This window comes from Homarus americanus, unplaced genomic scaffold (genome assembly GCF_018991925.1).
Source record: "Homarus americanus isolate GMGI-L3 unplaced genomic scaffold, GMGI_Hamer_2.0 scaffold44579, whole genome shotgun sequence".
NCBI lineage: Eukaryota > Metazoa > Arthropoda > Malacostraca > Decapoda > Nephropidae > Homarus > Homarus americanus.
Genome location: NW_024740787.1, coordinates 35860 through 50975, shown reverse-complemented (window position 1 = coordinate 50975; position 15116 = coordinate 35860). Strand labels below are relative to the sequence as shown.

Sequence of the window (15116 nt, the reverse complement as noted above, 5' to 3'; positions counted from 1 at the left end):
AGAGTATAGAGTACAAGATGTAGAGTATAGAGTACAAGATGTAGAGTATAGAGTACAAGATGTAGAGTATAGAGTACAAGATGTAGAGTATAGAGTACAAGATGTAGAGTATAGAGTACAAGATGTAGAGTATAGAGTACAAGGTGTAGAGTACAGAGTACAAGATGTAGAGTATAGAGTACAAGATGTAGAGTATAGAGTACAAGATGTAGAGTATAGAGTACAAGATGTAGAGTATAGAGTACAAGGTGCAGAGTACAGAGTACAAGATGTAGAGTATAGAGTACAAGATGTAGAGTATAGAGTACAAGATGTAGAGTATAGAGTACAAGATGTAGAGTATAGAGTACAAGATGTAGAGTATAGAGTACAAGATGTAGAGTATAGAGTACAAGATGTAGAGTATAGAGTACAAGGTGTAGAGTACAGAGTACAAGATGTAGAGTATAGAGTACAAGATGTAGAGTATAGAGTACAAGATGTAGAGTATAGAGTACAAGATGTAGAGTATAGAGTACAAGATGTAGAGTATAGAGTACAAGATGGAGAGTATAGAGTACAAGGTGCAGAGTACAGAGTACAAGATGTAGAGTATAGAGTACAAGATGTAGAGTATAGAGTACAAGATGTAGAGTATAGAGTACAAGGTGTAGAGTATAGAGTACAAGATGTAGAGTATAGAGTACAAGATGTAGAGTATAGAGTACAAGATGTAGAGTATAGAGTACAAGATGTAGAGTATAGAGTACAAGATGTAGAGTATAGAGTACAAGATGTAGAGTATAGAGTACAAGATGTAGAGTATAGAGTACAAGATGTAGAGTATAGAGTACAAGGTGTAGAGTACAGAGTACAAGGTGTAGAGTACAGAGTACAAGATGTAGAGTATAGAGTACAAGATGTAGAGTATTGAGTACAAGATGTAGAGTATAGAGTACAAGATGTAGAGTATAGAGTACAAGGTGTAGAGTACAGAGTACAAGATGTAGAGTATAGAGTACAAGATGTAGAGTATAGAGTACAAGATGTAGAGTATAGAGTACAAGATGTAGAGTATAGAGTACAAGATGGAGAGTATAGAGTACAAGGTGCAGAGTACAGAGTACAAGGTGCAGAGTACAGAGTACAAGATGTAGAGTATAGAGTACAAGATGTAGAGTATAGAGTACAAGATGTAGAGTATAGAGTACAAGATGTAGAGTATAAGGAGTACAAGATGGAGCATAGAGTACAAGATGGAGATAGAGCAAGACAGAGTATAGAGTACAAGATGCAGAGTATAGAGTACAAGATGGGAGAGAGAGAGAGTATAAGGTGTAGGAAAGGAGTACAAGATGTAGAGTACAAGATGTAGAGTATAGAGTACAAGATGTGAGTATAGAGTACATGTAGAGTATAGAGTACAAGATGTAGAGTATAGAGTACAAGAGAGAGTATAGAGTATATGTAGAGTATGAGTATGATGGAGGCAGAGCACAAGATGTAGAGTATAGAGTACAAGATGGAGTATAGAGTACAAGATGTAGAGTATAGAGTACAAGATGTAGAGTATAGAGTACAAGATGTAGAGTATAGAGTACAAGATGTAGAGTATAGAGTACAAGATGTAGAGTATAGAGTACAAGATGTAGAGTATAGAGTACAAAATGTAGAGTATAGAGTACAAGGTGCAGAGTACAGAGTACAAGATGTAGAGTATAGAGTACAAGATGCAGAGTATAGAGTACAAGATGTAGAGTATAGAGTACAAGATGTAGAGTATAGAGTACAAGATGTAAAGTAGAGAGTACAAGATGTAAAGTTGAGAGTACAAGATGTAAAGTAGAGAGTACAAGATGTAAAGTTGAGAGTACAAGATGTAGAGTAGAGAGTACAAGATGTAGAGTAGAGAGTACAAGATGTAGAGTAGAGAGTACAAGATGTAAAGTAGAGAGTACAAGATGTAAAGTTGAGAGTACAAGATGTAGAGTAGAGAGTACAAGATGTAGAGTAGAGAGTACAAGATGTAGAGTAGAGAGTACAAGATGTAAAGTTGAGAGTACAGATGTAAAGTTGAGAGCATGATGTAAAGTTGTGAGTACAAGATGTAGAGAGAGCAAGGAAGATGTAAAGTTAGAGAGTACAAGATGTAAAGCTGAGAGTACAAGATGTAAAGTTGAGAGTACAAGATGTAGAGTAGAGAGTACAAGATGTAGAGTAGAGAGTACAAGATGTAAAGTAGAGAGTACAAGATGTAAAGTTGAGAGTACAAGATGTAAAGTAGAGAGTACAAGATGTAGAGTAGAGAGTACAAGATGTAAAGTTGAGAGTACAAGATGTAAAGTAGAGAGTACAAGATGTAAAGTAGAGAGTACAAGATGTAAAGTAGAGAGTACAAGATGTAGAGTAGAGAGTACAAGATGTAAAGTTGAGAGTACAAGATGTAAAGTAGAGAGTACAAGATGTAAAGTAGAGAGTACAAGATGTAGAGTAGAGAGTACAAGATGTAAAGTTGAGAATACAAGATGTAAAGTAGAGAGTACAAGATGTAAAGTAGAGAGTACAAGATGTAAAGTTGAGAATACAAGATGTAAAGTAGAGAGTACAAGATGTAAAGTAGAGAGTACAAGATGTAAAGTAGAGAGTACAAGATGTAGAGTATAGAGTACAAGATGTAAAGTTGAGAATACAAGATGTAAAGTAGAGAGTACAAGATGTAAAGTAGAGAGTACAAGATGTAAAGTAGAGAGTACAAGATGTAAAGTAGAGAGTACAAGATGTAAAGTTGAGAGTACAAGATGTAGAGTAGAGAGTACAAGATGTAAAGTAGAGAGTACAAGATGTAAAGTAGAGAGTACAAGATGTAGAGTAGAGAGTACAAGATGTAGAGTAGAGAGTACAAGATGTAGAGTATAGAGTACAAGATGTAAAGTTGAGAGTACAAGATGTAGAGTAGAGAGTATAAGATGTAAAGTAGAGAGTACAAGATATAAAGTAGAGTAGAGAGTACAAGATGTAAAGTTGAGAGTACAAGATGTAGAGTAGAGAGTACAAGATGTAGAGTAGAGAGTACAAGATGTAGAGTATAGAGTACAAGATGTAAAGTAGAGAGTACAAGGTATAAAATAGAGAGTACAAGATGTAGATTAGAGAGTACAAGGTAGACAGTGGGGAATACAGTGTGTAGAGAGTACAAGGTAGACTGTAGAGAGTACAAGGCAGACTGTAGAGAGTACAAGATGTAGAGAGTACAGTGGGAGGATGGGTGTGTGAGGTAGCCAGCAGGACTCACGCCAACTATGTCTTGGACGTTTAGTCTATATCTGACCTGTTGCACATCATACCACAGAGCCGATACCTCTCACACTGTTTACCTCTCACACTGTTTACCTCTCACACTGTTTACCTCTCACACTGTTTACCTCTCACACTGTTTACCTCTCACACTGCAGGATATTATTTTATGTAGGAGAAGATTCAATTAACGCTGACCAGTAACCCGGAACACTGACTCACACTAACCATTGAAATTATCACGACAAATTATATAACTTATTTACATTGTTCTTCTATGACGGGAATTATTATTATTATTATTATTATTATTATTATCCATGAGAAATTAACTCACAGCAATTAAGAACAAACTGTATAAATGACTGTATAAGTGACATAACCTACACCACCCAACTGTATAAGTGACGTGACCTACACCACCCAACTGTATAAGTGACGTGACCTACACCACCCAACTGTATAAGTGACGTGACCTACACCACCCAACTGTATAAGTGACGTGACCTACACCACCCAACTGTATAAGTGACGTGACCTACACCACCCAACTGTGGCGGCGACGTGACCTACACCACCCAACTGTATAAAATGACGTGACTCCACACCATATAACTGTATAAATGACGTGACCCACACCACCCAACTGTATAAGGACGTGACCTACACCACCCAACTGTATAAATGACGTGACCCCACACCACCCAACTGTATAAGTGACGACTCACACCACCCAACTGTATAAATGACGTGACCTACACCAATTCAACTTCGTATAAATGACGACCCACCACCCAACCGGTATAAGTGACGTGACCTACACCAATTCAACCGGTATAAATGACGACCTACACCACCAACTGTATAAAATGACGTGACCTACACCACCCTAACTGTATAAGTGACGGACCTACATCACCCAACTGTATAAAATGTATGACCTACACCACCCAACTGTATAAGGACGTGACCTTACACCACCCAACCGTTTATGACGTGACCCACACCACCAACCGTATAAGTGACGACCCACATCACCCAACCGTATATGCGACGTGACCCACACCACCCAACTGTATATAAGCGGATGACCCATCACCCAACTGTATAAGTGACGTGACCTACACCCAACTGTATAAGTGACGTGACCTCCACACCACCAACTGTATAAGTGATGTGACCTACACCACCCAACTGTATAAGTGACGTGACCTACACCACCCAACTGTATAAGTGACGTGACCTACACCACCCAACTGTATAAGTGACGTGACCTACACCACCCAACTGTATAAGTGACGTGACCTACACCACATACCTCCAGGATTTTCACCAAACTCGTTTATCTTCGAAGTAAAACAGCTGACGTCACTCTCTTTTGTGTAATTCTATCCCTTGACTTTGTCTCCCACCTCTCACACACACCCACGAAGGGTCTCTGCATTAGTCTCTCACTACTGAATGGCGTTAATCAGTCAGGAGAGGTATTTCTAATTATTCACGATGACGTCATTACCAAGAATACCTCAGATTGGCCAAGTTATATGACGTCACTGACAAACTATATGATGGGTTGACCTGAATGACAAGTTGACAAGTTGCCAGTGGAGGACGTCTGGTCATATGTCAGTTCCTAGATCCAGGTATTTGATAATGGAGACGAAAAAACTATGAAGTAAAGCTAGTCTTCATAAACCAAACTTAACACACCACAACCAAACATTATTTATATTTTTTACAAGGTTGTAGAGAAGTTAACTGTGCTGTGTTAATGCTGTACGTCCTGCTGTCTGTGCTGTGTTAATGCTGTACGTCCTGCTGTCTGTACTGTGTTAATGCTGTACGACCTGCTGTCTGTGCTGTGTTAATGCTGTAGATTTGCTGTACGTCCTGCTGTCTGTGCTGTGTTAATGCTGTACGACTTGCTGTCTGTGCTGTGTTAATGCTGTATGCCCTGCTGTCTGTGCTGTGTTAATGCTGTATGTCCTGCTGTCTGTGCTATGTTAATGCTGTACGTCCTGCTGTCTGTGCTGTGTTAATGCTGTACGTCCTGCTGTCTGTGCTGTGTTAATGCTGTACGACTAGTTGTCTGTGCTGTGTGTGCTGTACGTCCTGCTGTTGTCCTGCTGTGTGTCTGCAATGTGCTCCCGTCTGTGCTGTGTTAATGCTGGCGTCCTGCTGTCTGTGCTGTGTTAATGCTGTACGTCCTGCTGTCTGTGCTGTGTTAATGCTGTACGTCCTGCTGTCTGTGCTGTGTTAATGCTGTACGTCCTGCTGTCTGTGCTGTGTTATGCTCGTCCTGTACTGTGTGTTTAATGCTGTACGTCCTGCTGTCTGTGCTGTGTTAATGCTGTACGTCCTGCTGTGTCTGTGCTGTGTTAATGCTGTACGTCCTAGTTGTCTGTGCTGTGTAATGCTGTACGTCCTGCTGTGTTACGTCCTGCTGTCTGTGCTGTGTTAATGCTGTACGTCCTGCTGTACGTCTGTTGTGTGTGCTGTACGTCCTGCTGTCTGTGCTATGTGCTGCGACCTGTGCTGTGTTAATGCTGTACGTCCTGCTGTCTGCTGCTGTGTTAATGCTGTTGCTGTCTGTGCTGTGTGCACGACCTGCTGTCTGTGCTGCTGTCTGCTGCTGCTGCTGTGTGTGCTGTACGTCCTGCTGTCTGTGCTGCGTTAATGCTGTACGTCCCTGCTGTCTGTGCTGTGTTAATGCTGTACGTCCTGCTGTCTGTGCTGTGTTAATGCTGTACGTCCTGCTGTCTGTGCTGTGTTAATGCTGTACGTCCTGCTGTCTGTGCTGTGTTAATGCTGTACGACCTGCTGTCTGCTGCTGTGTTAATGCTGTACGTCCTGCTGTCTGTGCTGTGTTAATGCTGTACGACCTGCTGTCTGCTGCTGTGTTAATAATTACACCAATAAGAATCAACCAAGGATAACATATTGGTGTCAGTATACTATTTCCTAACGTTCACAGTCATTCACGCCTTCGCTATAAGACTCCTTCGCTATGAGACTCCTTCGCTATGAGACTCCTTCGCTATGAGACTCCTTCGCTATGAGACTCCTTCGCTATAGGACTCCTTCACTACACTGTAAGACTCACTCGGCTGACTGATTCCTGACAAGCGAGTCTCAAGTATACCTTCCTTGTGTTATCTTGTAAAGTGTTTTGTTACGCGAAATGTATCAAGAGTTAAGCATCTAAACACTTATTATCTGATCTTCGTTGGTCAGTTGTAGGGAGAAACGAGGTGCAGACAATGGACAGCGATTACGAGAAGCAAGCAACAGTGTCGGTGTTATGGACAGGTAAAATGCTATTCCTTCTAACAAATTTGTCTTCCCGGTTTATATGCTTTCTTGGCTGCCATTGTAGCCCCGGGAACTGGGTCTCTCCCTTGGTGTCGCCTTTCACTTTGTGTATACAAGAAAAAAAAAGAAATTTTTTATTTCTCATTCAAAAATAAAAGAAGACCGCTAACGTCCTAGATCTTTGAAAGGCTTTAAAAAAAAACAAGAATATTATCCGTACACCCAAATGAATAAGACAGAAGTGGTAAGATAATATACGAAGATCTTAAACCTGGATATATCTTAGAGAAAAGTGAACTCTTACCAAAATAATTACAGAGTTTGGTGGTTAATGGACACAGCTGCGGACCACAACAAGGCGATATTCTCTGAAAACGACTGACTTTCTGAGACCGTCAGGAATGATACACCAACCGACCGTGGTATTTGGGTTGGTATGGACTCTCGCGATTATACCTACACACACACACACACACACACGCGTGCGCGGCACTCGCAACAATACTAAGTATACACCAGCAAGCTGTCATCGTATAATATTGCATTATATACTCGTATATGAAAGATAAATGAAATAGCTGGTGTACTATAGCGTGCGGTCTACAAAGATATCTTTAGTATAACCTAACCTAACAAAAATATCTTGTAGACCACACGCTGTATTAGCACCGAATAAGTTACAATAATAGTGAATAGAAGTAAATTACTGACTCACATTAGATACATTAAATAGATTATAAGAACCATTGTAATCATCTACTGAAGCCGAGGACAAAGTGAAACTTATGTGGGTAATCCACGAGGAAGTTGGCTCACCACTCCTCCAAGGAGCCTCACCGGACCGGGCTGGGTCTCTGTCTTCCTCGGGGTAAAAAAAATCCTTGATCACACCAGACACAGAGAGTAAACTACTCCAAATCTAACTTAGATCTTAAAAAAAAAACGTAAAAAACTCATTACTAATTTTCAGTATCACAGGTGTACCTCCAAAAACTATCTTTACGATTTTATGCCCTAAGAAACATATTTCATACACAGGGAAATTTTTGTTTCATTTAAGACGTCATTTACCTTCCAAATATAAACACACACACACTACCTCGGCTCAGGCAGCCCCGCGGGATAAGTTGTATTGCCTCCTGGTCATAAAATTAAATCCGTTTTAACCATAAACTCTCATTAACTTGTGTGGTTGAGGGAACAAATATTGGGTACAAGATGGCGAGTATTGGAATTATCGTAGTGAAGAATTGTTTATTATTCGGTTTAATATTAAAGTCACATACACACACTGTATATTTTCAGCCTTCCAGCTGCCATGCTCTTTCAATAAACCGTTAATTATTATTATTATTATTATTATTATTATTATTATTTTTACACACTGGTGACCTGGGTTACTAGCAAGGTACTCAGAGCCTACTGGGTGAGGCAGGTAAGGTCGTTAACCCGAGGGGTGTGTAATCCTCTGAAGCTTCCGGTGTTGTTTATAGTTGAGGATCGTTTCAGACTCAGCCATGTTTTGTTCTTTATTACATTAGATGAGCTTCTTGGTGTATATGTTCGTCTATCTTTCTTTACTTGGCGTGTGTGTGTGTGTGTGTGTGTGTGTGTGTGTGTGTGTGTGTAAGTGTGTGTGTGTGTGTGTGAGGCTAAACGTATGTATATCACATACAGTTATGCTATTCTTTAATGTTTTTTGATGACACGACCTTAAGCACTTGGCAGCCATACCACACATTGCAAGGCCTCAGGATAATCCACCAAGGCATAACTACTTGCCGGAACTAGCTGAGGATAACAACCATTGCCAAATTCCTCTTTATTTTGTACATTAGGCGTGAGTGAGTGTATTAGCTCCAGGCCGGCAAATACTAGCATGCTGAAGCTGCCACCACAGTCGATCGTTTTTTTTCTTTTAACATAAAATAACTGTAATGATCATTGCTTTCCACAAGACGTGACATAGAGCATCGTGATTCAAAACTCAAAGTTACATTTGTAGTGAAGAAGGTGATGAAGGTAGTGTGGCGAGCAGCGACGTGTGAGGCCCTCAGTGTGTCAGTCTATTATACGATACATTTATATACAGTCAATTATTATCTTGACATTAACTGTTTTGTTTACTAGTCGATTATTTTCTATCACTGGTAATTGTGGGGAAGAGCGTGGTGGTGGAGCGGGGGCGGTTCTCAAACACTTGGCACAAGATACTGTTGTCGAGGTGAGGGGGGAGGGGGGTGAGGTATGAACCACAGAGAACCAAGAAAGAATAACAGAGAGAGAGAGAGAGGGAGAGAGAGAGAAAATAGACATGACCCAGGTAAAAAGAGCGAGATATGAGGAAGACTTCAGGGATAGTTGGAGCAAGATTCGACTTTGTCAAGATTGGTTGAGAACAAAGGTCTTGTTCTGAAGGTAGAGCTGACGTCATGGGGAATCTCACAATACCAAACTTTTACCACAACCACTACCACAGTTGTCACAATACGTACACGATATATATGTATGTATGTATGTGGTTCCATGACATTTGCTCAAAAGACAAATACAATATTAATGGAAAAGAACACAAATGCTCACAACTTTTTTTTTTTTGCAAATCAATTTATAAAAAAAAAACAGTAGACAAACCTAACCTAACCTAACAGCAATACAGCACTGCATCCTGCTGGAGTAGTTATGATTTTAATATATTGTGACATTTTTATACACTATAATTTGCCAATAAAGATTATAAAACATATAGTAACAATTTTACCACATAATTTGTTTACTGCTTTTTGTAAATTGTGATTTGTCTTGTGAGCATATGTCGGCACACCGTATGTATGTATGTATGTATGTATGTATGTATGTATGTATGTATGTATGTATGTATGTATGTATGTATCGCTATAAATAAAAGAACCTATGATAACACAGAGAGAGGAGGGGGAAGGGCGTGTGTTCTGGTGTTAACTAGATAGCCATGGGGGGGTTGGTGGGGGGTCACCTTGGCAGGTTCACTAGTGTAAAGTTACAGCAGTAGCTACCTCGCATGGCTAGGGGGGTGGGAGGTGGTGTTTGGTGTGTGGAGAGCAGTGATGGTGGGTAGAAGAAGGGGGGAGGAGAGGAAGAGATTGGTGGGGAATTAGAAGAAGGAGGAAGGGGAGGAGGAAGAATTGGTGGGGGGTGTTAGAAGGAAGGGGGAGGGAGGAAGGGTGGTGGGGGTGAAAGGAAGGGGAAGGAGGAAGGGTGGTGGGGGTAGAAAGGAAGGGGGGAGGAGGAAGGGTGGTGCAGGGTAGAAGGAAGGGAGGAGGAAGGGGTGGTGAGGGGAGTAGAAGGAGGGAGGAAGAGGTGGTGGGGGAGTAGAAGGAAGGGAAAAGGAGGAAGGGTGGTGGGGTAGAGGAAGGAGGAGGAAGGGTGGTGGGGGTAGAAGGAAGGGGAGGAGGAAGAGATTGGTGAGGGAGTAGAAGAGGAGGAAGAAATTGGTGGGGGTAGAAGAGGGGGAGGAGGAAGAATTGGTGGGGGAGTGCAGAAAGGAAGGGGGGAGGAGGAAGGGTGGTGGGGGGAGCTGGAAGGGAGGGAGGAAGGGTGGTGGGGAGTGAGAGGAAGGGGGAGGAGGAAGAATTGGTGGGGGTAGAAGGAAGGGAAGGGTGGTGGGGGAGTAGAAGGAAGGGGAGGAGGAAGGTGGTGGGGGTAGAAGGAAGGGGGAGGAGGAAGGTGGTGGGGTAGAAGGAAGGGGAGGATGAGGGTAGTGGGGTAGAAGGGAAGGAGGAAGGGTGGTGGGGGGGAGTGAGAAGGAGGAGGAGGAAGGGGTGGTGGGGGGAGTAGAAGGAAGGGGAAGAGGAAGGGTGGTGGGGGGTAGAAGGAAGGGGGAGGAGGAAGGGTGGTGGGGGTAGAAGGAAGGGGGAGGAGGAAGGGTGGTGGGGGTAGAAGGAAGGGGGAGGAGGAAGGGTGGTGGGGTAGGAGGAAGGGGTAGGAGAAAGAGGTGTGGAGGACTGGGAGAGGAAGAAGGGTATATAGTACAAAAGTCTACACTTCTGCTCAACAAAACAATACTTTGCTATACAACGTCTATGAATATTAAAAAAAAAGTATGTTAAGTACCATACGACAGAGAGAGAGAGAGAGAGAGAGAGAGAGAGAGAGAGAGAGAGAGAGAGAAGCTGTAACCTGGATTCAAGAGTATATACTGTAATAACAACGTCATAAACCTTATTTAAGAACCTGATACAAAAACAAAATATAGTCCACAAAGGGTGACTGACCTCTCGTAGTGGCGGAAAATGAAGGATCAACTGTGTGGTAGCGAGTATGTGTGTTTAGGACAATATTTTACGTCCATGGTTAAGTGACTGTACACTTAGTATTTGTAAAGTAACTTGTATACTCGCTCCCAATGGCTATTCTATGTTTAAGTAATTGTGCAAGTTTATTTTTATTGTTCTTATGTGAGATTTGGGGAACGTATAGATGTAATACTCCATCTGTGACCTGATGTAATACTCCATCTGTGACCTGATGTAATACTCCATCTGTGACCTGATGTAATATTCCATCTGTGACCTGATGTAATACTCCATCTGTGACCTGATGTAATACTCCATCTGTGACCTGATGTAATACTCCATCTGTGACCTGATGTAATACTCCATCTGTGACCTGATGTAATATTCCATCTGTAACCCGATGTAATACTCCATCTGTGACCTGATGTAATACTCCATCTGTGACCTTATGTAATACTCCATCTGTGACCTGATGTAATACTCCATCTGTGACCTGATGTAATACTCCATCTGTGACCTTATGTAATACTCCATCTGTGACCTGATGTAAGTGTAGGGTCACGGAACTGATCAACTATACCACACCATAACATTTATCACACTATGTTACGGTGGCTACAGCATTGTGTGACGGTGACTACAGCATTATATTGTACACAACAAAACTATCAACACCATAACCAGATCATCGCCTTCACAAGGCTATAGCTGTTATTACCTTCTGACAGATTCGTTAGTAACCTCGTCTGGTCAAAATTATATTTAGCTTTACTATTCCTTGGTGGATCTAAAAAGTCCCCAATAAAAATAACACTTATAATAACAGCAATAATAATAATAATAGTAATAATAATAATAATAATAATAATAATAATAATAATAATAATAATAATAATAATAATAATAATAAATAATAATAATATACAAACTGCTACAATTCAGGGACATTTGGTGATCGTTGATGGTCGCGGTTTCATCAACAGCTCAATTATTTATTAGGTTCGTCGTCCGGCCGAGCTGAGTCTTGTAGCAGGTGCAGGAGAGCCTTGGGTGGGAAGAGGTGATGTAACTTGACCAGTGAAGTGGGGAAGGGGTTGGGGGAGGATATGCCGCATTATATCTTAATTCATTCCTCACCTTAAAAAATCACTCACTGCCGCCACACATGTAAAGCAGTGTCGCAGACCTACCTGAGAGCTTTAATTGGAAAGCATGAGATAATGAAATCAATACTTGAAGAAGCCACATTTTCGCTGAACACTGGGAGGGTGTTGGAGGCTCCCGGTTATTCCCACCCCACAATACGTGCGGGAGAGAAGATGGCTGTGATTGGTTGAGGGTAGCATTACTACCCCCACCGGGGTCTGGCGCCTGACATGCTTCAGGTGGGGAAGGCCTGATACCACCTCCACCCTGCCAAAGCTCCTCCACCCACTGCCAGTGTCCACGGTGCCTGGGATCATAAGCTAACAGGACACACCACTGTCCAGAGGGCGGCGGTGGGCGGTGCTGATAGCTAATAACTCGGGTCTCCACTTACCCCACCCGAGGCAGCCAACACTGCTGAGAATACAGGAAGGGAAGCTCACCCCGCGCGGGTCCTGATTGGATAAAAGTGTATCCCAAATTTTGCGACTAACCGAAAACAACGGAAGATGGAAGACAACGCGGTAGACAACGCGGAAGAGCCGCCCGCTATTGAGGTAACACCAGCAGAAGGTGGGGGTGTGTCTGATTCCTTACCAGAGAAACTATTCCAGTTGGAGCAGAAAGAACGCAAGGCAAGCAAGAGGCGACCGGGATCATTTTGGAAAAAACCTCCCACGTTTGTTTACGCCAACAATTTTGGTTTTGGAATACATAGTTACCAGCCTATGATAGATTACCTTGACGCAAAGGATGACGGACTGCCAGTGAACAAGGACGACATCCACCTGCCATTGATGGAGGAGAGATGTATGAGAAAATATGCTTCTGATAAGCCGTTCAAATGGTATCAAAATAATGATATAGATAAATACATCGACAAGGGAGAAAAGATCCGCACACAGATCAGACAAAACGATGCAGTAGGCGTGAGCAACGTATTGAGACGAACACACACCAATTGGTCTATGACAAGGAAGTGGGTTCAGCTAGTCAAGAAATCGTATGTGGTTGACTATCGTAAATTACACAAAAAGGCATCCGAGTTTGAGGACACAAACTACCGCTCGCCAACGCCCGTCAAGGTCGTGGACTACAGGGAACTCACGCCAAAACCGCGCTACCTCGACGATTTATCTTCCGAGTTTGCCAGTGTAGTGAGAACACTCGCCCAGAGCAGGACGGAGCACGAGCAGGTGATGGCCAGTCGTCAGGAGAAGATGAAGATGTTGGACAACAAATTCGAGGATACTATTGATCATATATATGAACAAATGAAGCGCATCAACAAACGTGCTGATACCTTCTCTTCCTCCCCCATGGACCCTAGGGAAATCGAACCCGCTGAACATGAATTGACTCTTCGAAATAGGATACGCCGTCAAGAGGAAATAAAAAATATGATGGAATGTGTAAATGATCTCACAGAAATGGACAGTGCCAGGAACACACTGCGCTCTAGCTTGCGCAGTCTCGACAATGAAGTGCTTGGGCTCAGTCACCGTGTAGACGGCATGAGGGAGCTGCAGCAGACGGCGGAGCACTTGTACAACCCTGATCGCGACGTTGAACTCGACATGTTGAAGGCACAAATTGCTGCTCGCAGGAGTCAGTCTCGTGCTCGCTCCATTGCTCGGGAGATCGAGGAAGATGAAATTGAAGAATTTAGAAGTTGCAGAAGGCCCAAACAAGCTATACTCTTTCCAAGTCGTGAAAGAGTGACCACAAGGCCCAGAGAGTCACTCATGCGCGAGGAAGTCATCTCCGACGTTCATGCTCGCGTCCTCAACAAGGCAGGAGAACTGGGTACTCGCACTAGTGAGCAACGAAGGATCAACAGCCGAGCTCGTTTTGTTAACGTGTTTAAGCCTCGTCCCGACACTGCCGACTGTGAGCTGTTAGTGCCTCCCTCCCGTACGGAATTGAACATCGACTTCATGGCTAAGTCTCTGGCAACCAGGGGTAATTGTCAACGTCGCTACGACATCGACACAGAGGTGGAGGCGCCCCGATCCAGCATCAACACCAACGCGCACAAGGATTACTGTGAATTAAGGGCCAGGAAGCCTATCGAACAGCATCCATCTCTCAGCAACCGAGTTAGATGTGCCATTATCCGTGCCCGCGCCAGAAACGCTCTCCTCGGGTACTAGATGTCCACGCCACCAACAGTGCCTACGTCAGGAACTCCTCCACGGCGTCCTGCTCCTCATTACAACCTGACAACACTTACTTTGCCCTTATTGAATCAAGAGAAGGAGAAAGACCCCCCTCAGATGTAATGTTGGTCTTACAGAGCAGCTCATAAAACTTCCAGGGTTTGTTCAACACACGTTTCTCCAAAGCTTAAACTAGATGCCCTCCGGATGAGTTTGATTTCCATTTTTTTTTTAACCCAATACGGAAGTCTGTGAACGATGATATGACCAAAGATGAAGTGAACTGAGAAATAATTGACAACAAGCAGTGATATGTAAAGAGGATTGTGTGAAGTGAAGACGACCATGTGATCTCCCTTTAAGGACACATCGTATAGTGTTGACAGAACGAACTCAAGTGCCCCCTCGCTCTCAGTGTAGCCACAACGAACTCCGTGTTATCTTCATACGAGTAATCGACGAAGTTTTCGAATTATTTAATCATACTTCTTACGACACTATTGTTTAAGAATATTATCCTTGTGGTCCAACAGCATTATCGTAGACATATAATGTTTGTGTGGACTGCCTTTTACTCTAAGTATCACCCCCCCATCTCCAAAAAAAACCAAACAACTATATACAATGCAGCATATCATATGTTTTAGCATTTGCTTGTGTATTCTTCTGTTTCACATTGATATCAAAATAATTATAATGATATATAAATAAATATTCATAAAAAACAGAATTCCGTGTATGACTCAGACAACCTGTGTGACGGTGTGTGTAAAGATAGCCTCAAGTGTCCGCCCCGCCCGGGCTAAAGGTGGGGCTACACTCACTCTCGCTTGGTCTATAGCTCAACCATTTATCTTCTCTCTGTTAAGTTATTTCCTCTTTAGTATTATATATCTCTCTGTCTCTATCACATTTTTCTTCTCACCACACATTCATTTATGAAATATAAATA

The 15116-nt window shown here is 42.5% G+C and overlaps 2 protein-coding genes across 3 annotated transcripts in view; both read left to right on the top strand.

Annotated features, from left to right (window-relative positions):
• Positions 1-15116, top strand: part of LOC121875526 (paramyosin, long form-like) — an 86221-nt gene that overhangs the window by 55736 nt on the left and 15369 nt on the right. The gene's annotated exons all lie outside the window — the stretch shown is intronic.
• LOC121875527 lies at positions 12288-14894 on the top strand. The gene has a single exon (XM_042380096.1). It carries the CDS (start codon positions 12515-12517, stop codon positions 14156-14158), a length of 1644 nt encoding a protein of 547 aa, XP_042236030.1. The 5' UTR covers positions 12288-12514; the 3' UTR covers positions 14159-14894.